This window comes from Poecilia mexicana, unplaced genomic scaffold (genome assembly GCF_051168715.1).
Source record: "Poecilia mexicana isolate PSO_F unplaced genomic scaffold, ASM5116871v1 scaffold_22, whole genome shotgun sequence".
In the NCBI taxonomy this organism is placed as follows: Eukaryota; Metazoa; Chordata; class Actinopteri; order Cyprinodontiformes; family Poeciliidae; genus Poecilia; species Poecilia mexicana.
This window is the reverse complement of record NW_028263391.1, coordinates 17,883,937-17,910,223: the sequence shown is the minus strand read 5'-3', so window position 1 is coordinate 17,910,223 and position 26,287 is coordinate 17,883,937. Positions and strand designations below refer to the sequence as shown.

The window sequence follows — 26,287 nt, the reverse complement described above, 5'->3', positions numbered from 1 at the left end:
TGGATTTTGCAAAGCTTTAACCTACTGAAGCTGGCTTTGGCTGGTTTCCCCATGAACATCTCCCAAAATGCTTAGCTTTCCTGCTGTGAATGATTATTAATTATTTATGTTAGGAACAAAGGCAATGTCACACAGTCTGTGTTAGAGAGCAGTCACTGTGAAATGGTCAGAGAGTTGACGTATGAAACTATCTTTATTGTGTTATATTGGTGATTAGCACAGTTAGCGTTTCTAACAATAAACATATGTCAAAAAAACATAACTTATGTTTACTCAGATTTCCAAAACACTGCAGACGTTTTTAAATCCGGCATGCTCCGTGAAAGAGAGGAGTTCAAAGCTGGGCAAGGATAACAGATGAACTTTACACAATTTGTTCAGCCTTCCTGTTATCTGCTGAATACTTTCTCTATCTTGCTTTCTAGCAGTCTGCATGAACGGCAAGCTTGCCTCAACATATTGAAAGTACAGTTTCATTTTCATAGTCTTTTACATTTCTGTGCTTCCTCTGATCTCAACTTTATTATCTTTGAGAATAAAAGTGGCAAACTTAGAGTTTTCTTCCCACAGTAACAGTTTCCACACCAAAGAGTGTTGTAAGTGCGATCTGGTATGACGTAGTGTGCTCACTGGCTTGACAGACTTTTTAAGTTAAAAAGGATAAAACAGAGCAGCTTTGTTGTACTCCATACAGGATTCATGTTATCTGTCAAAAGTTTTGCTACCTTCCGGCCTAAGAATAAGAAGCACAGCTTTTAAAATAGTTTATTATATCTTTGTGCTTCCTCATTACATTTCTACACACTTCTCTGAAACTGAAAGCTGAATTTCAGTCCCATGTGAGCAGTAACACCAAAAAGTGTTGATGCTACTGTGGCCTTTTAGCGCTTAGATATGTTGTTTTCAATGACTGGACAATTTTTCATCTTTGTGTATGGAACAGTTTGACGACTGAAAATAAGCTTATTCTGGTCACTAGATCATTGTTATATTGTGCAATAATCTTTAAACAAATCTTAGTTATTGTAAGGATTTTTGTAAATTGTATTTTAGATCGATTAACAAGAAAAGTTACTTGTTTAATTGTTGTTAAGCTCTTACTGTACTCCTAATTTAAATTTATTTCTGCTAATCATCTTTCTCCCTCTTCTTCTTTGTCCCCCCCACATCAATCCTCCTCCTACTGCCTCCCCCTCACCTCTTATAAAGGCTGCTGAATAGAATGGCCGCTGATGAACGGCATCTACCGTCCAGCTGTGGGTCCTACATCAAAACAGAGCCATCCAGCCCCTCTTCGGTCATCGACACGGTCAGCCACCACAGTCCCAGCGGAAATTCGGACGCCAGCGGCGGCTATGTCAGTACCATGAACAGCCACTCTAACGGCCTGGACTCTCCACCCATGTTCACCCCCGGTGGGCTCGGCGCCGGCTCCTGCCGCAAGCGCTACGACGATTGCTCCAGCACCATCATGGAGGACTCGTCCATAAAGTGCGAATACATGTTAAACTCCCTCCCCAAGAGGCTGTGCCTGGTCTGTGGAGATATAGCCTCGGGGTATCACTATGGGGTAGCTTCTTGTGAGGCCTGCAAAGCCTTTTTTAAAAGGACAATACAAGGTATTTCCCCTACTCTCCCCTACTGCTATTTCATCTCATGTTGCCACGTCAACAGACACAAAAACACCCTGACATACATGAAACCTCTGGTTGCAGAGCAACACTGAAACATACTCAAGGAAAGAGATTCATTTAATACCTCTAGTGGAGAATATATATTTTTTCATGTTGCCAGCCTAAAATATTTCAACTACTACTATTTTAAATATGACACAATGTAAACTTGTCTTCTGTTGGGCTTTGAGTCAGTTTGCCCTAAACTTATTTTCTCTTTTAATTTCTAGTTTGTATCCATGCACTTCACATTTCAAACCAGTTGATTTCTTTAGGGATTTTGATGAATTAGTTGAGATACGTGGTTCTGATAAGCATATAAGGACTTGAAGTATGAAAAATTTTGGAGAGATTTTTCAGTCCAACCATTTCATGCTTTTGTAGTTTTGGTCATTTCATACCCAAATTTTTAGGGTATAAATTGGAGAAATGTGGACGGAATTTTTGTGTGTACAAGGGAAACATTTTTTAATTCACACTGACAACTGATTAAAACAATTTTCTGTATTATGACATAGTCTACTGTGAGGAAATGTAGCAATGCGTCTCCAGTAAACAGTATATTGCGACATGATGTTGCTTGGACTTGTCATGGTTTGACCAGGGGACACAATCTGTCACGTGCCATGAGAATCTAAGGGTAAAAAAGAGGATTAGAACAACAATTGTTAAAAAGTGGAATGACAGTAATTTCAATTCTGTGAAATTTGAACATTTTATGACTAAGTAAGTACCAAGTAACTTAAAAATTGTGACACCTGATCAAACTAAAATCCAGGGTCTCAGAGGTTGCTAACATTTATCAGAACCACGTAATGACATTATTATCCATAAAACTACCAGTAGATCATAGAAAATTACTTTAAATCATCACCTATCAAAGCAGGAATGAAAGGCGAGAAAGCCACAAAGTTAGGTACAAAATGACAGAAACTGCAAAAGAACAAAATAACATGGAGCAAAACGGTCAGTATCCGTAATTGTTATAAAACAGAAACTGGGGTACCTTTGACATAGAGAGATTATGCTGCCATCATCTGTCATGATCAGTGGACTTATCCCACAGAGGTCAGATTTGTTTTTTTTTTACCCCAACACCAAAGAGAGGAGACTCAAAAGCACATTTTATTTTTCCTGTCCTGTTTGTGTGTGTATTTCTGCATAGGGACTGATTTGGTTATCTGCAAGACACAATGTATTGCAGCTTCTCATTAGAGAGGCAATGAAAGACCCCCAACTGTGAAACTGTGTGCTCTGCTCCAGATTAATCAGGAGGAGAAAGATATTGTTGAGCCGGGGAAAAAAAATAAAAAATCTGCACAACAGGCACAGCTGCTCAGGTCAGGACTAAGCTCTGTTGGCTTAGCAGTGGAACACATGCAATGGGAAAATCAAATAGAAAAGGTAGATGAGCCAAATCGAGATTCCTATTATGCCTTCCATCCATTTTCCTCTGTAAATTTTTATCAGCAAATGATTGCAGGAATTACACAGAGAGCAGGTCTGTCTGTCTTGATGCTAGGTGTTGATTTTGGACCTTGCAGCCCTATCAGCTTTAGACAGTCTATGTACCTTTTGCAGGCAAACAAAAGCATTAGGCCAAATCCTCCTGTTTACTCATGCTGCCATCAGCAATCCTGTCTGTTGACAAAAGATGAACATTTTCTCTCAAGTAGCATAACTGAGCTTTTGTCCCCTCAGTAAAAGTATACTGACAGCAACACAATTGAACAGAAACGATGCACTGGGGAAAGAAAGAGACGTCTTAAGTGGAGCAATGGTCCAAACAATTAAGAGCAAGGTACAAGGAGGGGGAAAAAAATGGAACGCTCCTCTTTTTTTTTTCTCCCTCACTTTGCATTGTCGATTTGAAATCCCTCTCTTTCTCTTCTTGGAGGGCTGCCTGTAATGGAGCTAATCTGCCGTCGTTTGTCCGAGCCACAGGAGTTTTGTCAATAACAATCAGCGTTTGGAAAGTGTAATTAAGGCCGAGGCTTTTCATTAGGAGGAAGGGAGGGGGCTGTCTCCAGGGATGGGCATGCCAATTAGAAACTCAGGCACGCGTCGCCGGGTAATTTCAGCGAAAGGAGGGGGAAAAAACCCAGGACTTCTTTAGATTGGAGAGGGACCCTGCTGCTCCTTCAGAGGAGAGGAGGGGAGGCTTAATGGCATAATAATCAGACAGGGGTCCCGAGCAGAGGAGGCAGGAGGACGGAGAGACTTTTTTTTGGGGGGGGGTGGCGAGAGAGGGAGGTGAAAGCCTTCTGAAATGATAAAAGAAACACACACAGGATTGCTGGAGGAAAAACAGAGGCAGTAAAACGCACATTGTAGAGCCCTTGAAAGAAAGAGAGGGTGCTGTTGATGAGAACTGATTAATTAAAGGAATAACGAGGCAGTCAAGGGTGGAGTGTGAGACGGCCCACTCCTAATGAGAGGAAAACAAAGGAGCTGTCTTTCGCGGGCCTTTATTACATTTCTTCGATAAGACTCGGGGCAAACATGATAAGTTAATGTTAAGCATGTACATGACAGCTTCTCCATCACCTTGTGCTCACCTTGTGATATACCTCTTAGCAAATTAAAAATTTCTTAGTGGTTATCGCAGTTATATTTTGAATTATTTGCCAGACTTATCCCTCTCCTTCTGGCTGCGTCTTCAGCTGTTGCCCCTTTCTTTCAACAACAGCCGATGGCAAATCCATCTTCTGTCACCTATTCATATAGTGAAAGGCCCCTTGAACTTATACGTAGGGATAGTTGCATTACTCAAGGCCAGGCTCAAATTAATGTCAACCTTTATCTCCATCCATCCCAGAAATATCTCTGTTCTCATTGCTCCACTTATTGCCCCCCCATCTCCCAGCCTCACGTGCTCCACCAATCAAAAACATAAATGCCTTATTGAAACGTGTTTTCTTCCCATTTTGAACCCAAGTGTAAAATTGCTTGAAAACCAACTGAACTCGGTGGCCCTCTTTTATGTGAAGTAATAGACCTTGACAGTAAGCCTGTAAAAGTCAGTTTAGATTTTGATGAGAAATACCTGCCATTTTACTGTAATTTACTTACAAGACCTGACTTTCCCCCTCTGTGCCCTGGCATGGGTCCTGAAAAGCCATAAAATAGATTGAGACAGATACTTATCAAGAGAGAAAAAAGGAGGGAAATCTTTTTCTTTTCTCCCGCCTTCACCCTGTAATGTTATTGGTAACTAAACTATAACCTCTGTGAAAACAGATAAACCTGGGCATGACCTTTTTTGGGTTAATGCTTGATCTCAGTGAGCTTCATTTGTGGAGGGGAAACTTTTCTTCCTGTTACCTTCACCCCTTTTCTGGGAATATATATGAATATCCCCATATATATGAATATCATTTAAAATAAAATAAAAGTTGTGCGGTTGCCTACAGACAAACACCTGTGCTTCTTTCAACAATCATGTTTTTTTTTTTTAAAGTGTCCATCTAATACAGCTTTTTTTACTTTTACTTAATGAAAGCTTAAGTAGAAGTTACTTTTTACTTCTTCTTGAGGGCAGTGGTGGTCATGGCCCTGTGAAGCTGTCATGGGTGTCCCTTGTTTTCACTTCTGAAAAGTGGCAACCTTAAGGACTTGCAAGAAGATGCCAAAAATATTTTATCTTCTTTAAAATAGTGCCGTTTGTTAACCAGAGGTCAACTCAGACGAGTCAAATTGTTTACTTGAAATATTTATTGGATTTCACTAGGAAAGGTTTAAAACAAGTGAAAATGATTAATGTGCTGCAGAAAGCTGTATGCTTTATTTGACTTTATCATGTCAAGTTAAAAATATAAACACAATTAATTATTTTTCCCCACTTCATACCCATACATTTAACATTTGATTTATTGCATTATTTCATTTCCTTGCACTCCTTACACTCATGTTCCGAGTATATTAATAACTAATTTAGGGCTTGATAAGTTGAAGGTTATTTTAGGTTATGTTGTGGCTTCACTGAGACAGTTTGTGTAGTGACACCCAAACGCTCCGCGCTCTAAAAATAAATCAAACACAGACGCGAAGAATTAGTTAATCCACTCTTCACTCTGCAATGAGAGATCCAAATCCCCCTCTGAGCAGAACATCAGATGAGAAAGAAGCTCAACAGGACAGGTGGACACAGCAGCGTGTTTGTTTTTCTTTCTGTGGCATTAAAAAGGCCTTGCTTGGCCTCTAGGTGTGAAAATACACACCCTTACATTGTGTTTGGCCAATAAAACTAACCTCAGACACACATGGATGTGTTTGTTTTAATATAAATGATTAATTTATTTTATTAACTTGAAAATGTACTGATTGGGTAGTGTATATAGAGAAGCACAAAAGACCAAAGTATGAAGTCCCTCCAGGACGGCACTGATTGTCTCCTCCCGCCTTGTGGGAAATGAATTGGATTATGATGGTGTGTTCTGCTATGACAACAGAGAAAAACAGACTGAGGAAACGCAATCAGAGCTCATCAGCCGCCTCTCTCACACCTTTATTTACCCCAACCCCAAAGAGATGATGGGAATTAGCATAATGATTTCTAACCCAGATAAAAAGAGGAATTTCTAATTATTTGTAACATCTTGGGACCCTCCTACTGATCTGTCCAATAATGTTAACATAATTGCATAAGTTGTCAAAGGGTGTTGAAGGGCTAGCGGAGGAACGCTGGTGGAATATTACACAATTTCCTTACAGAAATGTAGAGTAAGGGTCAGAGGAGCTGATAGATGTTGGGATGCAGTCCAAATGTATGTTTGAGAATCAAAGTGCAACTCCAGTTTAAAAATTACAAAAGTAAAGTTTATAAAAATGTCAATGTCAGAAGCTTTAAAGCTTAAAAGTGCACTTAGGACAAGAAGATGATTCAAATTCCTATTCTTGAAGCAACTATTACACTGAAACCCACTATTGAAAGCCCCCAGAATACAATAAAATGTAGGGAGATGCACAGAGATGGAGTCACTGCCTTACATATCCTGCCCTTTCTGTTACTCGTGCTAGAGCAGGGCAGGCTCTTTTATTGTGGAGCAATGAAACTCTTTCTCAAGATGCTGCAGCTGAATAATGCATAAGGACTCTTGGCTGCACACTATGTAAATAGTCAACAATAGCAACAGTGGTAACAACAGGTTTGGGTCTGCAGGAGTATTATGTAAAGTGGTCAGGGGCAGTGTGTCTGGCTCTCTAGCCTGCTATTGAGGCAGAAGCAGAGCCTATGTGAGCACAAGGGGGGGGGGCACACTGGGGCCTGGAGGGGACATGTACAGAATTAATGAGGCCAATTTAGTGTAGAACCGGGGCGGCATCTACTGAACGGTCCTTAAGGACCATTGTAGCTTTACCCCTCTCCCTACCCATGCACTTTAGCTCCTCCTCTCCTTGTCCTTTGGTCGTCAGTCCTGGAAGGTACTCACTAAAAAATAAAAAATAAAAACACCTGAGCTGCCTGGCCGCTAGGTAGGTGATGGTATGATATTCCCTCATGATAATCTTGAGTAAAAATACCAATTATAGACAAAAATCTAGAACAGAAAGATAGTACCTGATCAAAATACTTTTCTTTAAAACATTAAAGCAACTTTTCCTACTGCAGCTAAATGAAGAAAAATTTTATAAATGTTTCTGTTTTTGTTCTTCTCCACACATACAGATTAAATAACTATTAAATATAAACATATTTTTCAAATGCTTATAGTGGAGAATATTAAATATTTTTGTCGCTCTGCTCCACACAGAGTAACACAACAACAAGAAGCCGGTGGTTTAATCAGGCTATTAGCTTAGGTAGCCATCCTCCTGTCAGTAATAGTTTCCTTTTCTGTAGTTGTCTGATGTTGTATCGCAATCAGTTTGTAGAAAGGTAAATAATTCTTTGGGTCATAAACTTGTCTAACAGACAGAACATTTTTGCTAATTTAAGAAATTTAAATAGACTCAGAATCAACATGTACAACACTATAATAGTGAGTATTAAATGTCTACATTTTCACTGTTTTATTATTCTAATGACTTCCTATTTCAAACCAGGGCTCAGTCTGACTAGCTATTAGCCTTCCACCACTTTAGATTTCTTCACCTTTATAGAAACTCAATGCAACATGACATATACCTCCACAGATTCTCACTTTAAAATATTAAAACTACACAAACGTCACTCTCATACACGTTGCTATTTACAGCTGGTGCTCTTTTCTGTCACATGTTATCTATGCCACACATGTGCACTACTGCTACTCAAGTATTGCAGCAACTCCCCAATCCTAACATTACATGATCTCATGTAAGTGCAATAGCTTCCCTTATCCTCTCACCTCAGAATGCTTGATGCTTAAAACCAAAAGTGAAACTAATGGCATGACCTACTTTCTGATTAATAGTGCTTACCCTCATGTGACCACTTGGGGCATTGCTAAAACATTGAAACATTATCTCCTTCAACATGGAAATTATAGCAAAATAGTAAGTTACCCTGTACTGACAGAGTTTAATACTCTGAATTCTACACCCTTCATCCAAACTCACACATTATTATAACCAGAAACACATGAGCAGCGAAATACATTCTTCATGGACATTGTAGGACTTAATGCACCATCAAATATGATACATGTCCACATGTTTAGACTTGCTTAATGCATTTTCCAGTATACCAGCACACATGGTAAGATCAAAGTCTTTACTTTCCACATCTTTAGTTGTAGCTTTTTTTTTAGCCAAATTTATTACAGTGTGTAACAAAATGTGGGGGAGGGGAAGCATTAAGCTGAGGTCCATAAAGCTGAAGAATACTGGTTACTCTGGCAATCTCTCAGGCATCTCAATAAGAGGAGTTTTAAGCGTACAAGTATGATTTATTAAAAAAAAAAAAAAAAGCTTATGTGAACTTTTTAAACTCTTTGCATACTTTTGATACCAGCAACTGTTTAGATATGACATCTATAGTTTCTTTACTGGCAACCACTATAAATTGATTATATTATTTTTAAAATATATTTTACATCACTCTGTAGCCACATTTGATAATGTTTTGATACTAACCTGCTCCTTTTTATGCTTTCCAGGTAACATAGAATACAGCTGTCCTGCCACAAACGAATGTGAGATCACAAAACGGCGACGCAAATCATGTCAGGCTTGTCGCTTCATGAAATGCCTCAAAGTGGGGATGCTCAAAGAAGGTAAGAAGAGTAAGAACATTTTTTATTAATTTCGCACACATCCATGCAAAACATCTCTTAACATCGCACCCCTCACGTTCAGGATAATTGCTTTGTTACGTCCCTGATTGCTGCGGCAATCACCCCGCTGAGTTTCTCTTGTGCTCCACAACACAGCCCTTTGTCCTGCCTCTTCCTACACAGCAGTAAATAATGTGCAGTTGAGCTGGGGACAGAAATATGCTGAATAGGTTGCTCCTGCCGTCTGAGTAACAGAAATGTAACAGTATTCCACTTGGAAAGGCTCACGCCGGGTCCCTCAGCACACGCTCACCACAGTCTCAGCTCTCCCTGGCATATTGATCCACTAAATGTTTTCCGAACATCTCAGCTCTCTTCCTGTGGATTTTTTTTTTTTAAGTCATGCCACCGGGGAATTCAGTGACAATTAAACATGCTCCAGATGGATTTGTCTGGCCACGGTTTCTCTCCCACTAAATATCACCACTAGCCGAACCCCCCTGAGACCTTCAGCCTTGGCTGCTATTTTAGGGGAGGAACCTCTCTGCTTTCACCGCATTACACATCCTCACCTGGCTGACTTCTTTATTCATTCTCACTGCTTTGTTGGAAGGGAAAATAATACTTCAGAATGAGGTAAAAATACATTCATGTCGATCGTGATTGAAAGTATTTGTATTCATTTTACATTTTATAATTATTTGTTTGATGTATTCATTTTTTCATGGCAGAAAGAGGACACTGGAAACAACCTCAATGAATTTTCAAATATTTACAACCTTTCTAATATAAAAAAAAGTCCCTTGGAAAACTGCAGTGAAACTAAGTTTCTGGCTTAAGTCTGACTGGAAATTTATGACTAAATCTTAGAGTTTAATTTTTAAATGCAGTCCATATTTATCAGTAGATATAAGTGGTAGGAGTATAAATTAGTAACAGTATAGATTGTAACAGTATAAATTAGTTAGATCTGTCCCAAAGCAAAGCAAAATTTTAGTCTGACTTATGTTTTTCCAAAACTAGTTTGGTTGTCATCTTTTTGCAACACCACATTGTGTCCTAATTTCTTATAGGACTACAATTGTTACCATCAGAATAAATGAAACTTGTTAACACAGTCTGTCTAGAAAAGTCTAGAAACCCTTTAAGACTGAAGCTGGCGCAAAAATGTAAGCTGCTGGAATGAAAGTGACAGGGTGTTGACCCAAAAACCTGAGCCTTACTCTAAAAACACTTTCAGGTTAGGCTAAAATTTGAAAGTGAAAGATTGAGCTGGAATGGAAGTGGCAGGAGTATGATGTGGGTTTGTTTTGCTCTCATTGGTACTGATACTTTTTGCACAGTGTCTATGGAATAATCCGAGTCAATGCAATCAACCATCCCCTGTTCTATATGCTACACCTTTTATTAATTCACGCCATAAACAAAACTTTTACAGCTTTGTGTTTAAACTGGAACCAAAGTAGAATATTAATTGAATTGTATGCATTAATTAAACTTTATTCACTTTACATAGCTCTATTGAATTGACTACATATTTTGTATAAAAATTAGATCTGTTTGTCTTTAGATGGCATCTGCTGTGAATTTATGCTTTAGGAATAAACTCTGTTGAAACGGAACAAGCATCACCTGAAAATCATCAGCTAGGCAGCTTTAAACTATGACACAGTTGAATGTTTCAGCAGATTTTATGATTTGTGGTTGGATTGAAGTTAAATGCAGAGAAATCCGTGATCAAAAATTGAGTGCTTTGGTATAAAACATAATTAAAACTTACAAAAACGATGCAGGGAGAGGCTGGTTTGGAGATGAACAGTTGAACAAGATGAGCTAATCGGGAGGAAATGTAGTAAAGCTGTGGCTGGGAGAAAGCTGTGAGTCTGAGACAGTGAGAGACGAAGATTCAAACTTGTTTTTAAAATTATTTGAATTTATTTTATCATCAGTCTACTCTGAAAAAAAAAATCAAATTCAAAATTAAATCCCAAATGTAATTTTAACTGTAAATGTTCATTAGCATGACATCTGACAGTTTCTCCACATTATTATGAATTATAATAAAGCATAAATACATATTTTGCTTTATTTATATTACTGTCTAAAATTGCAATGCATATTCATTTTCCCTTCATTTTCATTTTATCAATTAATATTTGTTATTCAAATAAGGTCATGCACATGAAGATTAGATGTAGCAACTTTCTTTGGATTCATTATAATGATGCAAAATCCCAACATCTTTTTTGGACTTTTGTCCAGAAATCACATTTTGAAAAATATTGCACATTCAGTCTATAGTTCTTATTTTATCAAAGGCAGGAATTATATACTAACAAACACTGTATTTATTCACATTTCTAAATAAATGTGATTTTTACCAAGCCAAAGTTGCAAAAATATTAACCACAGCCTATTTTTCCCAGTGGAGATTGAATGATATGGTAAAAAACTATTTGACAAATGTTTTACCTCCTTACACATACAATTACAATTGATCAATATTGTGTGATATTTGCTAAATGGCATTAAATTACAAATGTATTTGTACTTTTTTTACTGCTGCTCGTCTTGTATCATCCAACACCCAGATTAAAACTTATACTTTTAAATTATCTGCTAAACTCTTAAGTCAAAAGTCCCCTATTTCCTTCCTCCCATTATTCTGCCGTTGGACAGCAGGATTTATAGATGCATATATATTCAGTCAGCGGCCGGATCCAGAGTTGTGGCCCGTATGGATCTGCTGCACAGTAACAGAATCTCCTGGACTGCATGCGGCCAGATAAAGCCTCGGTGCCAGAAAGACAGAGTAATCGCATTACTATCTGATGAAAAATTTATGCCAATATATCATTCTGGAGAATAAGAGACTACAAAAATATGTGGCTGCGGCTATAAATGAATGACCAGTGTCAGGTCAAAGTAAAAAGAGTGTAAAACTCAAATATTCACGCTCCGACTAAGCCCTGGGTTTTAATGCAGTCTTCTGTGAATTCAGCATATTAGCAGAATGAGAACAACTCTCCTCTTTTGCATAGCCCCCCCCATCACAAAGCTACAGCTCTCGTCAGAAGGTGATCGAAGATTAACGGGGCAGTTATCTCATAATTTATTGATTTTTCAGCCAGTATTATTGAAAACATTTCCAGTGACTTATGGACAGAGGTGCAGTAGATCTTTTTCTTCAGATCCGTTTTAGGGCTTTAATAGAAACTGAAGGGAAAGAAAAACACACAGCCTGTGTCCGGTGTAAGCTCTCTGAAGCCGTGGGCTCAACACCGTGGCCGGACTCATGCGGAGATGACCACCGTTCATGTGACTGAGGATGCCACTTACTTTAATTACTGAAGAAAGGTCACATTGTGTCACCACATGGAAAATATCACCTAAATATATCTTAATAAACTATTCATCCATTTTAAAATAGCAAAGAAGTTTTCGGACAGTAACATAAAGGATATTTCTCGTGTTACATTTGCAGTAGCCGAAGCTATTTTAAATGTTTAACATCTCAAAGTGTAGCACGATAAATATGGGGAAAGTGGTCTGCTAAAGATCAGCAGCAAGATTACAGGAATTACAAGAGCCCTGCCCGGACCCCATGTTTAGTCGCCGCACTTTCCTTTGACTGTATAAAGGAGGAAGTGATCGATACAAGAATCAAATGTCAGGGGCAACAGGTTTTTTTGCTCTGATCAATGGAAACGGATCAGAGCTTAGAGCAAGAGAGAAGACAAGATAGTATTGAGAGATTACATTGACATCATTTGGTGGCAGTTGCTCTCCTCTTTTCCTTTCGCTGTGTCTCACTTACACATGGAGGATCCGCCACATGCATAGCTGCATGCAGACCAAACGCTGTCGTTATGTAACAATTGCTGAAGCACTTCAGTTCTCTAATTACTTGCCTGGTTTATTGTCTCCATGTGGAAGTGTTGTACGGCCTGGAAAATGCCATGCTTTGCCAAAGTCTTCATACTCTTGACCTTTTTCACATTTTGACATGTTACAATCTCAAACTTTAGTGGAATCTTTGGGTGTTTTTTAGGGTAAACCAAGACAAAGTGGAAGATAAGTGAAAGAAAAAGTCTTTCACTTTTCTCCTATCTGAGCTGAGACCGCTGTAGCTCTTCCACAGTTTCCCCCCCCAACCTTTCCATCTTTCCATCCAAAAGAGCGATGATGCAATGGCCTATGTCAAAAACTACGGCAGAGTGCAAAAGATGTCTCTATGTGCCATTATAGGACAATGAATTGAACCGGGCTCTGCTAGTGCTGTTGCATTAGTTTTTTTATTAGGATATTTGGATGCACTAATATTCCCTAACAAACTTAAATTCATGCTGAGATTAACACAGCTAGATTCAAATTACTGACTTATTCTGTGCAAATATGGGAATGCAATGGGAGGATTCGGATTATCCTTTGAACAGTGATGGTGATCTCGAAAGACAGGACATTTCTTGTTGCTTAGTTGCAAACAAACACTAATTATATTTGAAAGTTATATAATATTCAAGGGGGAATGAAGGTAAAACAAGAAAAACAAAGTTTTACATCTCTTATTTGAGAACTGAATTTCAATTTAAGTGACAGTTACTCTGAAATTATCCACATCCGAGGATGTTAGCTAAGCTAGGTATTGCGGCTAACCTGCAAATGGACTATCTGGCGACGGTGTCAGTATGGCAGCCTCTGGGGGTCATCAGATGGGGAGGGGGCAATGTGTGACAATTTTCCGCTACCCTCGTTCATCACCACTCCTGATTAAAAATGCTGTGACACACTTGCAAGTATTCGAAGCTGGCAACAGGGGCCCTTTGAAATAGTGCTGACGGCAGTTTAGCGTGGCAGCTTCCTTGAAAGGCAAGGTTCACCATGCCTTGCCATGTGGCCTTCTGATTTTCCCAGCTAAAATAGGGTCTGTCTAAGCCCCCCTTGGCATTGCCAACCATCCCAGACATCCTGACACTTTCCCCAATGGAGAGATGCTCCGAACAGGTGAGGGACTCAAAATAAGGGCCTGTACCATAGCTTGCCACACAAAGTGAGTGAAGACAGGCCCTTTTGAAGGAGTGTGCTTGAAGGGGGATTATTATTGTTTTTGGAGGGAAAGAAGAGCCCTAGGTCAGCTGGCCCCGGCCCCCACCTCGAGGCCTGCGTTAATCCGTGTGCGAATGCCAGCCGCCTTGGCCAAAAGCCCCCTCCACAAGCAGCTTTCTTTGAAGAGATGATACCCGAGCTCGCCCGCTGCGACTCTCGCTGCACTGTACTTAAAACAGTAAGAAGACTTTTGCACATTTATATCTCAATTGCTGCTTACCCATGGAGGAAGCACAACAGACCAATCAGTCAGGCTCCCCAAAATCCCTCAAAAATCCACCCTACAGTCTCCAAGTGAATGAATATAAATGTAACAAAACACCTCTGATCACTCCGTCTTCCTTTCTGCTAATATCTGGACAGTAAAATGAGACAGGTTAGAGCCGAGCTTTAATTCCTGTCACCATTTGTTAATTATGGCCTGGACTGTTGTAATTAAAAGAGGCACCCATCCACCCTCCATCGCCGGCTGACACAGCCGCACAGCTCAACTGGCAGAGAGAAACACGGAGATCCGAAGCGCAGTCACCTGGCAGGAGCCCGACTCTGCAGGAGAGCTGAAAGAAACTGTAGAAAGTGGTGACATCACGTTGGACAATGACAGGAGTTTTCCACTGCTCAAATAAAAACTACCTGAGCTACAAATGGACTCTAATAAAAAAATGGCCACTGCATACTTGTTTGTATGTTGGGGAAAAAGAAAATTTTCATGTCTACTTGGTGTGTGTGCGTGCGTGCGTGTGTGTGGAGGTGGCTTCCCCTATTCTTGCCGGGAAGGATGAATGTCTGTTGGGAAATTGGGGTAATTAGGTTAGTAGGTTGTCACTGTCAGGAAATTGAAAGACAGTCCTAATCAGATTTGTGTTTCTAGGGAATCAAATAATTTATATAAGAAAATGAAATATACAGTTACACTGCATTGAAAAAGTATTCAGACAACTCATAGCTGTTAATTTGAATCAAAGTGATGCATGGTTTTTAAAATAAAAAGCTGAAAGGTTTAGGGTGGCCAAAGATGAAGGAGCACAGCAGATGGATCAGGGAGAAAGTTATGGGGAAGACTTTAGATCTGAAAAAAAAATATGCAAAGCTTTGCGGATCTGACTGAGAACATTTCAGTCCATTAACATAACTACAGACCGACCAAGACTGACAGGAGGGTGATGTGATCCACAGATCTAGTCTTTACAGCAAGGTGGAAAGAAGGGAGACAATGTTGAGAAATAAACAAAAACATTACAGATCTCATGTAAACATGTAGGAGAAGGTTCTCCGGTTAAATGAGACCTGCACTGCATCCAGGATTCCAAAATACCAGCCTGCAACTCAAAGAGAGGACAAAAACAAATATTACACCTCACCCTGAAAACAGTGTCCGACCAGTAACTGAAGGTGGTGGCAACATCGTGCTGTAGGGATAATTTTCTACAGTCAGGATAGAAAATCTGGTCTGAACCGATAAGAGGATGGTTGTCTTTTCAGTTGAAGGATTATATTCAGTAAAATACGTTGAAGTTTGTGGTTTTAATGTTAAAAACTGTGGAGAATTTCCAGAGGTACAAATACTCTATCAAGGCATATTACACTGTAATACATTCTAATGCCACCTTTGGTCATGTCACGTAAGAGGTACAAATCTAGATATTTTGCATAAACCTGCTGTTGAGTTCCTTTTTGCTAAATGAAGGCCATCACTTCTGTCCTGCTCATCTGATTTTTCTCCTTCCCTCCATTTCACCGAGCGACCTCCAGTCGTTTGTGCGTGGGGCACATCCAAACTCATCCTCTCCAAGAGCACTTGCTGATGGGTAAATTGTATTAGGCTCATTTGCAGTGGCCACACAATGTCCGGATTTGACACCGTCCTCCCTGTTATAAAGTGATGAAATCATCAAGGAAGTGCTCTGGCTGCGGGCGTTCTTCACTCAGAGGACGCAGGAAGCTGACAAATTAACTCCTCCTCCACCGCGAGCATTTCATTGAGCCTTTTCCCATCCATCCTTTAATATTAAATTTGTTTGAGGGGGGTTACATTACGTATACAGATTGAAAGGATTCTCCCTCTTGACAGGATTAAGATTTAGGTTTCACAGTCGCGATGACACACAAGTATGAGGATGCAGGATATAACTGCTTGCATGCAATTGCATTAAATAAGCAAATACCTGCTCAGGGATATCAAAAAGAAAAGGAGCGGCATCTATGAAATATGTTAACAATGTTGAAAATTAATAGAATAGAAAAGACATCCGAATAGAAACATTCTTATCAAATAATGAGATAATAAATAACTTATGTTATGATGAGGCTGGCTTGACATTTACAGTATCAGTGTGCAACCTGGCCCCCTAGGTGTGGCTAGGGGTGATAAGGCCCCCGTGCTGCTCCAGTGAAAGAGGGGTGAAATAGGGGTCTTTTATGGGAAAGCAATACCCAGTTATCTATCTGCGGTATGACAGCGGGAGCTTTGTACGCTATGTGTGTGGCTGCGTCTCTGCTCGGAGCTCGCGGTTTTTGTTTTGTGGATGTGGAGGAGAGCACACCTGAGCTCACAGATGCGAGCAAAGAGGCAGGTAGCTGGCAGCTAATTAGTATGCAGCCTGCCTCACCCCAAAAGCTAAATAATTAGAGGGCCAGTCTGTGAGATCATTGACCCTGCATTAAATATTCATATGTTTAGACCTGCTCTGGGCTCAGCTGTGTCACAGTAGACCAGCCAGGCATGGACCACATATGGGAAGGCAGCGAGGCCTCTGACACATCCGCACAGACACACACTCGCGCGTAGTCGTTCAGGAATTCGTTTCGACACACATATGCCACCATGCAGTGCTTTTTGATCCCTTATGCACAAGCAAGAGACAAACTATGTTTCGTACAGATGATCTAAGGAGTGTAAAATTTGATTTAAAGTAGCAACCAGAACTTTTACTGAAAATGTCTTGACTTTGTTGACCTATATAGTGTCTGTGTGTGCAGTGTGTAGGAAACAGATTCATACTGCTTGAACTTTTCCATCTTTACATCCACAACCTTCAATGTATTTTGTTGTGAAAAACCAACACAAAGTAGCTAAAGTTCTGAAATGGAATATAAAGTGTGATATACATTTGTGCATCACACATATCCCAAGCAGTATTATGCAAGATGGTTGAAGCAAAAAAAAAAATAGTGCAAGGAACCTTGAATAAAACCTGTCACAGGCTGGTAAAAAACTTGAGACAGAGTTTCACCTACCAGATGGACAGCAACCTTTGACACATGGCTGCTGTCTGGGTGAAAATATCCATATGTTGAAAGGGACCAGTCAAAGTCAACTGCCATGTTAAGTGTCCTTCACATGCTCTCAATTCAGTCCAACTGTGTGACTTTGTGGAGAAAAATGGATAAAGATTTCAGCATCCTCATCTACAAAGCTGGAGATATACTCTAACAGACTTGCATGACTCACACAGGATAAATACAAATTAACACCACACTTATTTAAAACCATAAATAGTTTTCCTTCCACTCTACAATTATCCCCAAGAAAAAAATTATTCTATAAAATGTATTGCCCTCTGTTTAAGCAATATGAAAATAAGGTTGGACAGTGAAAGTTGGGTAAACAGATACATAGACACATCTACTGATGCTTAACTTTGCTTGAAAGATGGTTGGGCATGAACAGATCGGCCAAGCCTTACTTTCTTAAAAAAAATACCAATTTTCAAAATACTTTTCCAAGCTAAATTTATAAAAGGACTGACCAACCTTACAATCAAAACATGTAGAGTTTGTAGAGTTGCGTTGGTTTATCCTAGAAAATCCCAATAAAATACACTGAAGTCTGTATTTGTAACATGACACAATGTGAAACAGTTCAAGGAGTAGGGATACGTTTGCAAGACAATATATTTGATATTCTTTCAATTCTGTCTGCTAAGCAAAATACACACTTTTCATTTGGCGTCTGTTCTGTCTTCTCTTTCCCAGGGGTTCGTTTGGACCGAGTGCGAGGGGGCAGACAGAAGTACAAGCGGAGGCTGGACACAGAAAACAACCCATACCTGGGTTTGACGCTCCCCCCTCCTACTAAAAAGCCTCGTGAGTACTGCTCCATCACTAACCCGTCGCCCCTCATCCAGCCAGTCAGCTTCCAGGTATAGCCAGGCCAGATTCATGCTCCCCTATCACTCCCATGTTTGGACAGTTGAGAGATCATTGGTCAGAAATGTAGGCCATGTATTGTTCCGGCCAGAGCTGAATTATGTTAAGTCTCTGAGCAGGTGACCGCTATTATACAACCGAATGCTGGAGGACGCATTTTCAATCGCAGCTTCTCTTTTATTTCCCACAAACATTCAGTGAATGAAGCACCACAGTTTCTCTGAGTGTATCATATCGTCACAATGATCAATACTGAACATCTTTGTGGTCCTTTGAGCTTTTCCAGCCTCTGACCTCTTATTTTGTTGACATCCTACTGCGCCCTCTTCTATTTTCAGTCACAAAGATAGTGTCTCACCTGTTGGTGGCCGAGCCAGAAAAGATCTACGCCATGCCTGACCCGACCATGCCAGAGAGTGACATCAAGGCTCTCACCACGCTGTGTGACCTGGCTGACCGCGAGCTCGTGGTCATCATTGGCTGGGCCAAACACATCCCAGGTAGAAAAGCATTCCCTCTTGCTGTGTCTTATTCTTTCTCATTTCTTTCTCTCTCTCTCACGTTTTACCCTGAGTTTAACTCTTTTACTTTTATTCTCTTTTGCTCTAGAAAGACTGATTGTTATCTGACAGACTGTTGTAATTTTTCAACTATAGCCACAAAGCATGTGGGATTCCTCAAAGCTTTTATCTCGAGTCACTCCTATTTATACAGAAGCTATTGCCTTTGTTTCCAAAATTGCAATTTATAGATCATCCTCGTTGCACAATGACAGTAAAAACTATAGAAGATGATTTGTTAAATTGTGTTTTCAATTTGTGTTTTTTTTCTTGCTTTTTTTGCTGGTATTATTTTTTTATCATATCTTTTGTTATTAATATAATATACCTCAGCTTCGTCACTTTATTTTCCTATAAAGAACTTTGATACACTATCTGATGAGCGGTGCAATGATAAATAAACTTGCTCTGCATGAAAAAGTAAGCATGTCATAAAATAATGAGAGTAGCCCACTTGGCCTTCTGGTGTCTGTTGGACTCAAAAGGCGAACACTTAGCAGAGTGTTGCATGCACCAAAATCCCTTCACTGGTTGAAGAAGGAGAAATGGGGAGATTTAAAGCAAAGTTTGGGACCTGCCCAAACAAATAAGACATCATATCACACTTGAATGCACCGGAGAGCAGGAGCGCACACACATCTCCTGAATTATTGATAGGCATAATCATGTTTCTTCCGTGCCCCATAGACATCGTGATAGACGAGGTGTTAGGTTATAAGAGGCTGTTGAATTAAGGATACACCACTGAGAATACGCCGCCTCACGTCAGCAGAGATTTTGCTTCCTTCAAGAGTTTTTCCTCTGATTTTGACAGAGAACATGTTGTTTAGTCGCTCTTTTTTTTGCAACCCAGGCAGATTCTGCTTGATCTTGCGCTTGACCCCCATAACTCTACAGCATTACGATGCTGTAAGCGCGAAAGAGTAACAGAGTAAATGACAGTGTCCCTCAGCGGCAACTCCATAACCTCCTTCTCTCATCAGCATAACGCGAACAGGGACACAGCTGTCAGTGTGTGGGAAAGCTCAAGCAGCTGCATGCTTTTATTTTATGTCTGTCTGTTATTGAGATCATTTAAATTCAGGTTAAGTAAATTGGGAGAACTTATTTCAATCAGATCAGCTGGAAATAAAGCTGACCCTTTTTTTTATATAGTGCTGAAAAGGTATTAGAGTACTTCTCAGAAGGAAGGGTATTAATCAGGTACAGATCTGATAGTAAGGAGATTAGAGGTGGATATGCTCCCAGGCCCTGGCCTCAGCTCCGGTCCCTTACACGTCTAAACTGTTTGGATCACTCCACACATGGCCATGCATGGTCAGCAGCCTGAGAGTTTAACCAAGGAGCTTACTCAGGACTGGATCACAGCTGACCCGATAACACACTCCCATCGATGTGACCCAAAAATTACGCCAGCACCGCAGACATTCTGGAAAATCCCATGACACTGGACTGCGGAGGGCTGGAAGCAGAACTACGCTGCCTTTGTTAAAGAATAAAGAGAGTGAGGAAACCTTAAATAAACTTACGCGTTTTATGGATTTGTTTTACAGTTTATAATTTGTGCTCTAAATATTTCACAGTTAGCTGCTTACACTTATCGTTAATGCCGTAGTGCAGTTAATAGACAGTGCACAGGTTCATAGTGTTTCTGCGATTTGACTAACTATAATAATTTCAACCCATCGCTTCGAGCCCATGGCTTTGTTCCTAAATTAGCACAGGTGTCTGCCACTTAAAGGCTACACTGAATAATCTGCACTACCTGTGAGATGATAGCCTGTAAGCAGATTATTTTGATCTCCTTCCTTGTAAACACATACAGACTCTCTCTAATACCTTTGTTTCGTAATGTTTTCATTGTTGAATCAAATGTTTGTTTGTTTTTTATATTAGATAACCATTTAGGTGAGAGAGAAAAAAAAAACTGCTTCTACTAAGTGCTTGGTTTGCGTCTGTCCCTGAGGTGGCGTTTGTATTAGGACAGTGGGTGTCCTCTGGCCATGAAATGGCTGCATAATTGAGTTGTACATGGCTGAACCTGATCAGAGACGGTTCACTGGTTGAGCGAGACTCCATGCGCTAACACTCCATGCACCGGCGGTACCCTGGGGCAGCCTACCACGCTCGTCTCCTGCTATATTTCTCCTCCTCCACTACAGGACCAGACAGGAAAAAAGTGCTGATTGTATTCTGATAGATTTTTGTGGCCTTCGGCGATGGAATTAAAAAGATTAACAGTTCATAATGAAGTAGAACACACTTATTAGGCCACTTACAGATGGGCCAATAACTAAAGTTCAAATTCAACAGTTTAAATGTCAGAAAAATTGGCACTTAGCATCTCCCAGTTGATTTTTAATTTCGTCTATTAACGGAGAACATTTTAAAATGTGTTTGAAAAGCGGCGCAATGTCGAGAAGAATGGCCCAATTGCACATTTATGGGAGGGCAAGTGGAGGATAACAAGCTGTATCAGTCGTATAGATTAAGTCCAATGTCTGCTTTCGTTCTGAGCCATAAAAATGATTCAGCATCCAGAGCCTTTCAAAAGTATTCATACCCCTTTAATTTGTCACTTTACAAACAACTTTAATGTACATTTAATGTTTTGTAAGATAGACAACAACGAAATAGGTTAAATTGGGAAGACAACTGCATTCTGCAAAGTCTGGCATGCATTCATATTCAGTCCACCTGAGTCTGGTTGAACCTTGTTTTGTTTTAGTTCTGACTGGAAGTGTTTTGGTGTATGGCTCCATCAGCTTTGCATGTTAAAAGATTATTTTTCCTGCAAGATAGTTCAAACTCTGTTGGATTACTTTAGGAAAATGCCTAGTCTTTTCACAGATTTTAAATTAAAATTAGATCTGGACTTTGACTAGTGCATACTCGCAACATGCATGTGATTGCATGTGATTTGATCAAATCTTTTACATTGGTGGTCTGCCTACAGAGGGACATTTCCTGCAGGAACGTGAGCCCCGTTCTTTTACAGATTCTCCCACCTGAACTTTGGATCTCTGCAGTTCCTCCAAGACTTATCGTTGGCCTCTGAAATGCTTCCACTGATTAATGTTTTCATTGGCTGACCTGTCAGTTTAGGTGAATGACCCTGTCTTGTCAGATTTGCAGTTGTGGGATGGTCTTTCAATTGTCAGACTGACATGAACATGATTTTAGAGATTTGCAAATCTTGTGATATTGTTTTATAAACTTACCCACAACTTTCTCCCTCACCTGTCTGTCAGGAAAGGAAGCTGGATGGATACAGCACTCACTTTTCAGATCTCTATTTTCTAAATAAATGAACAATTATGCAAATTTCCTTCCAACTTATTGCTACTTTTTGGTTTTCCATTAATAAAAATCAAATTAAAATACATTAAAGTTCAGGGTTGTGAACTCAAAAAGTATAAATACTCTTTTGCTAGGTGAAGAATTGATGGATTTAATTAAACTAAAAGTACATTACATCTGTTTGCTATTGCAGACAGCAGCCCTGCGTTCATTCTGGTTCTCCCTTAATCACAGCAGAACCTTCGGACACTTCAGTCACTTCTTTAAATAGTAGCATGAGGCACAGTCTGCAGCCCCCTGAAGAGGGTCTGGGGTCGTTAGCAGGAGCAGCGTTACAGAGATGCTGACAGATGGGTTGTTGCTCCTAAGGTGCTAACAACCTTTGACACACATTGCAGTGCACTGTGCAGCCCCTTTGGCCCGTTTCCATCACATAAAGCTCAATTCCACCCTGTCCAGGTGTTTTACGGAGGAACTAAGTACACTCACAGCCTCAGTGCGCCTTGACACTGAGAGTGTGACTATCCTGGATGCAGTATCCTCTATTGTGGTAAAACTGGCATGCATGCCTTTTATGCAAGGCCGTGTTAGAAGCTAAACTTTGACATTTACAAAAATCAGTCAAAACAAGTGTACTGTTCCTTCCAAAAATGATTACATCGTTCACTTTACTTCACATTAAAACCACAACATTTCTTTCACGACATATTGTGATTATGTTGTAAATGTTGTAAACCAAGTGTTCAATATCTAACAGACCAATAAATGTCACAACTGTGAACCTTCCAAGACCAGAAGCATCAATTAGACAGCTAAAATGAACATGGTAACTTTGGAGGAGCTGCAGGGAGCTACAGCTCATGTAGGGAACACAGCATAAGTGTGATAGAAGGTGCTCTTGTATAAAATAAAGTTGTTGGCCGATATGTAAAATTGTATGTGTGGTGGAAAACTTACATTGTGCATCATCCCATGTTGAAACATGGTGATGGCAGCATCATGATTTGGGGATGTTTGTCTTCAGTGGGGACATGGAAGCTGGTCAGAGATAACAGGGATGAAGCTAAACACAGGACAATCCTGGAGTCCTGGGCTTGAGACAGAGGTGGACGTTCACTTTCAGCAGAACAAACACCCTAAGTGTACTGTCAGAGATACAATGGGATGGTGGAAATCAAATTCCTGTGTTGGTATGGTGCAAGTAAACTCTGGACCTAAATGCAGATTTAAGGACATCTGGCAAGACTTGAGAGTCGGAATAGAAAAAGCAAAAATATCAATGTCAACATTGCCCACAAGAGGTTTTTTTGTGGTATTTGTGGTTGTACAAAATTTGCACTCCACACCTTTCAGATTTTTAGGTGCAATTCTTAAAAAAAAAATAAGAGAAACATGTATCACTTTAAATTCCACTTTAAAATTACCTAACACTTTGTTTTGGTTTATTACATAAGCTCCCAATAAAACACATTAAGCTGTGAGTTTAATGCTTAAAGGGACATGAATGCTTTTTGCAGAGCACTGTATCTTTTTTATTAGGTGCTTAGAAATGAATTCCTTATTTCTTAACACCAGGTGTTTCCACATTAGTTGTATTAGATTTAGGCCAGAAGAAGGTAATGAATCAGACCGCATTTCGTTATTTATCGCTAGTGTTTTGGGAATATTCATTATCTGTGCTTTATTGAATCCCTGCGTTTGACAGACAAGTGCCTGCCGCATTACTTGTTAACACAGAGGCAGCGATGTCGAAAAGAGATCACACCTTCTTGTATGTTGTCGTGTTTGCGCTTTAATCACCCACCCTCTCCCAGTAGCCCCCTCCCCCTCCATCAGGGTTCCCGTTTTCTCTTTGCCATTAAATTGTAAAATCTACTTACTGTGTTGCCAGCCTGATCCCACTCAGGCTGCGTAATCTCCTTGTAATAGAGTGTGAATACTGCCCAGTGATAAATCAGCACCTCATCAGCGCACTTTATTAAATATAGACACCAACAGACAGCTCTTAGTATATTCAATTTACCCTCTGACGTAGGCTTCAGCATGGGGGATAAAGATAGATTGAGCAATCAGGTGGATGCTGAGGCTTGAACCCAGGCAAGAGGCACTGGAGAAAACTTGAGGAAGATTGAGATGGGTTGTGTACGAGAAGCAGGAAGAACCACAAATGTAACGCTTGCCAAGCAGGCGGAAAAGACTTTAATTCGCATTTTTGTGATCTGATTGGGAAATTTTGAAAAATGTTGAAACCATAGCATTTGTGTTGAATTTGTGTATTTTATCTTAGTCTCTTTTATGTGAAAGGCACTCAGCCTTGTCTGCTGATGTGCCTTGAAGTGATCATTCTCAGAGCGCCATCCCTCATTAAGCAATGTTACTTGATGGCAGCGAAGATAAATTATATGTAATTATGGTGATAATTAAAGCTTGATTCGTCCCGTCTTTGCGGCTAAACAGAGATTTGTAAAGTCAGTATTGGCCAAGGGAGACCCAGGGGAGGGCTAAAGACTCGTCTGATAGGGTCTGGGGGTCATAGGGTGCAAATTGAAACAAGGGGATTACTGTATTTAACGTTTCTCAGCCTCGTGACGTTCACCTACTCCTGGTCAAATCATCCGTTTTCTTGCTGCCTACAATGGGATGATTCACTGGTTGTAGGATATTCTCACAGTATGATAACCTATTTATTATTTACAATTTTGTTCATTGTGTAAACTTTAAAAAAAAAAAATCTCCACTCCCCTATTAAAATGCAGACACATATAGATGGAACCTTCTTTTCATTTTCTGCAGCCATTTCATCAGGGAACCTTCAGATGCAATAAAGAGGATAATAGCATCATTAACTGTGTGGACGCCGTAGTTCTTATACTCTCAGTTGAAGATAATGAAAGAAATTTGTAAGATTATTATAGAAACAGAGGTGTAGGAACTGTTGTATTCCCTGTAGGCTTGGACAAGCATATAAAATACCACAAGAGGTTTTTGGTGGTTGCATTGAGCATTTTGCCTTTTCTGACTTACCTTGATACAAGTAGCTCATCTTATTTTTTTCTGGTGAGTTTTTTTTTTTTTCCTTAGCAACAATGATTAGTTTGTTTTAACATAATCGTGTTGTGTATACAACAGCCTTCTTGTCATCAAATCAATGTGGAGTGAGAGGCTGCAGCAGATCTGTGTTTGTCATACATGCAGCTGGATTTCTGGTCAAAATATTTATGTTGAGCACAGCAAGTTATTACCAAGCTGCTATTGATTGGATTCTCCTCATGCTGTCATGTAAATTCAAGAAGCTTCAAAGAACAAAAGACACAGTAAGCCATGATTACGCTTCGGATTAAAAACAAATACGGACAAATCGGAGGTGTTCCTTTTCTCTTTTGACTTTTAATCAGACATTTAGACTAAAAAGAAGAGCTTTGATACAGAAAAAAGCTGATGGCGATGTGATCACTGGGCCCAGTTTGAGGATAGAATAAAAAGAGTGCTAAATCTCCCGGGTCCTGTTTGGGCACAGTTTTACTTCAACCGGTGCCCGAAGAGCACTTGACTTGGCTGAGGTGAGATTGCCGCCGGGCAGAAGTCTTCAGGGCCCGCTTATCCTTCTGATAGCCAGCCATGATAGATCAGCCAGTGTCCAGCCAGGATTGCTCTCCTTCCCCCATTTCTATCTCACACTTCCTTTTTTCACTAATGCTTTGGTCCTCTTTGGTCCTCTTTCTTGCTTATCTCCCTCCTCTCTGCCCCGTATCTTCTCTTCTCTTTTATCCCCCATTTCTCTATCTCTCGCCATTTTTTTTTCCTCCTTCGCTCTCTCTTCCCCCCCCACCCCTCTTTGTCTGCTGTGTTGTCTGATTGAGGGTGAGTTACGAGGGGGCTGCAGCTGGAGGGGACCGCCGTGCCTCGTAATTACATCTCTTTTTATTACTCGCGCTAATGGCCCTCGGGGAGAAAGAAACAATAATAAATTAATAGAATATGAACTCCAGCTCAACAGAAATCTCGAGCATTTCATTTTGGACCGTCCTGTTCTCCGGCAGATGAAACAGCGCTCTGATTAATCTGCGCTCGCGGTTTGAAACGGCCGTCTGTGGGTTTGGGCTGCCCCCTCCTGCTCACAGCTGAAGGCTTTTGGGAAGATAAAGAGAGAGATGATGGTTTTTCAGTCTTGTTTTAGTGCAGGGCTTTATTGTTTTTTAGCTTAATTTATTAGATCCTTTTTTCATGAATGACAATGCGATCTGTGGAAGTAGGTGCTCTGGTCAAATGAGACCAGCGTTTAACTTTTTGGGATATGTGCAAA

General features: G+C 40.1%; 1 protein-coding gene across 2 annotated transcripts in view; it reads left to right on the top strand.

Moving 5' to 3' along the window:
- esrrb (estrogen-related receptor beta) overlaps positions 1–26,287 on the top strand; it is a 54,836-nt gene that overhangs the window by 16,874 nt on the left and 11,675 nt on the right. For both annotated transcript variants that reach the window (XM_088002475.1, XM_014967795.2), the window contains 4 exons: positions 1,210–1,619; positions 8,753–8,869; positions 17,951–18,061; positions 18,463–18,624. In XM_088002475.1, the coding sequence (XP_087858601.1) occupies positions 1,210–1,619; positions 8,753–8,869; positions 17,951–18,061; positions 18,463–18,624 (800 nt within the window). The remainder of the gene's footprint in view (positions 1–1,209; positions 1,620–8,752; positions 8,870–17,950; positions 18,062–18,462; positions 18,625–26,287) is intronic.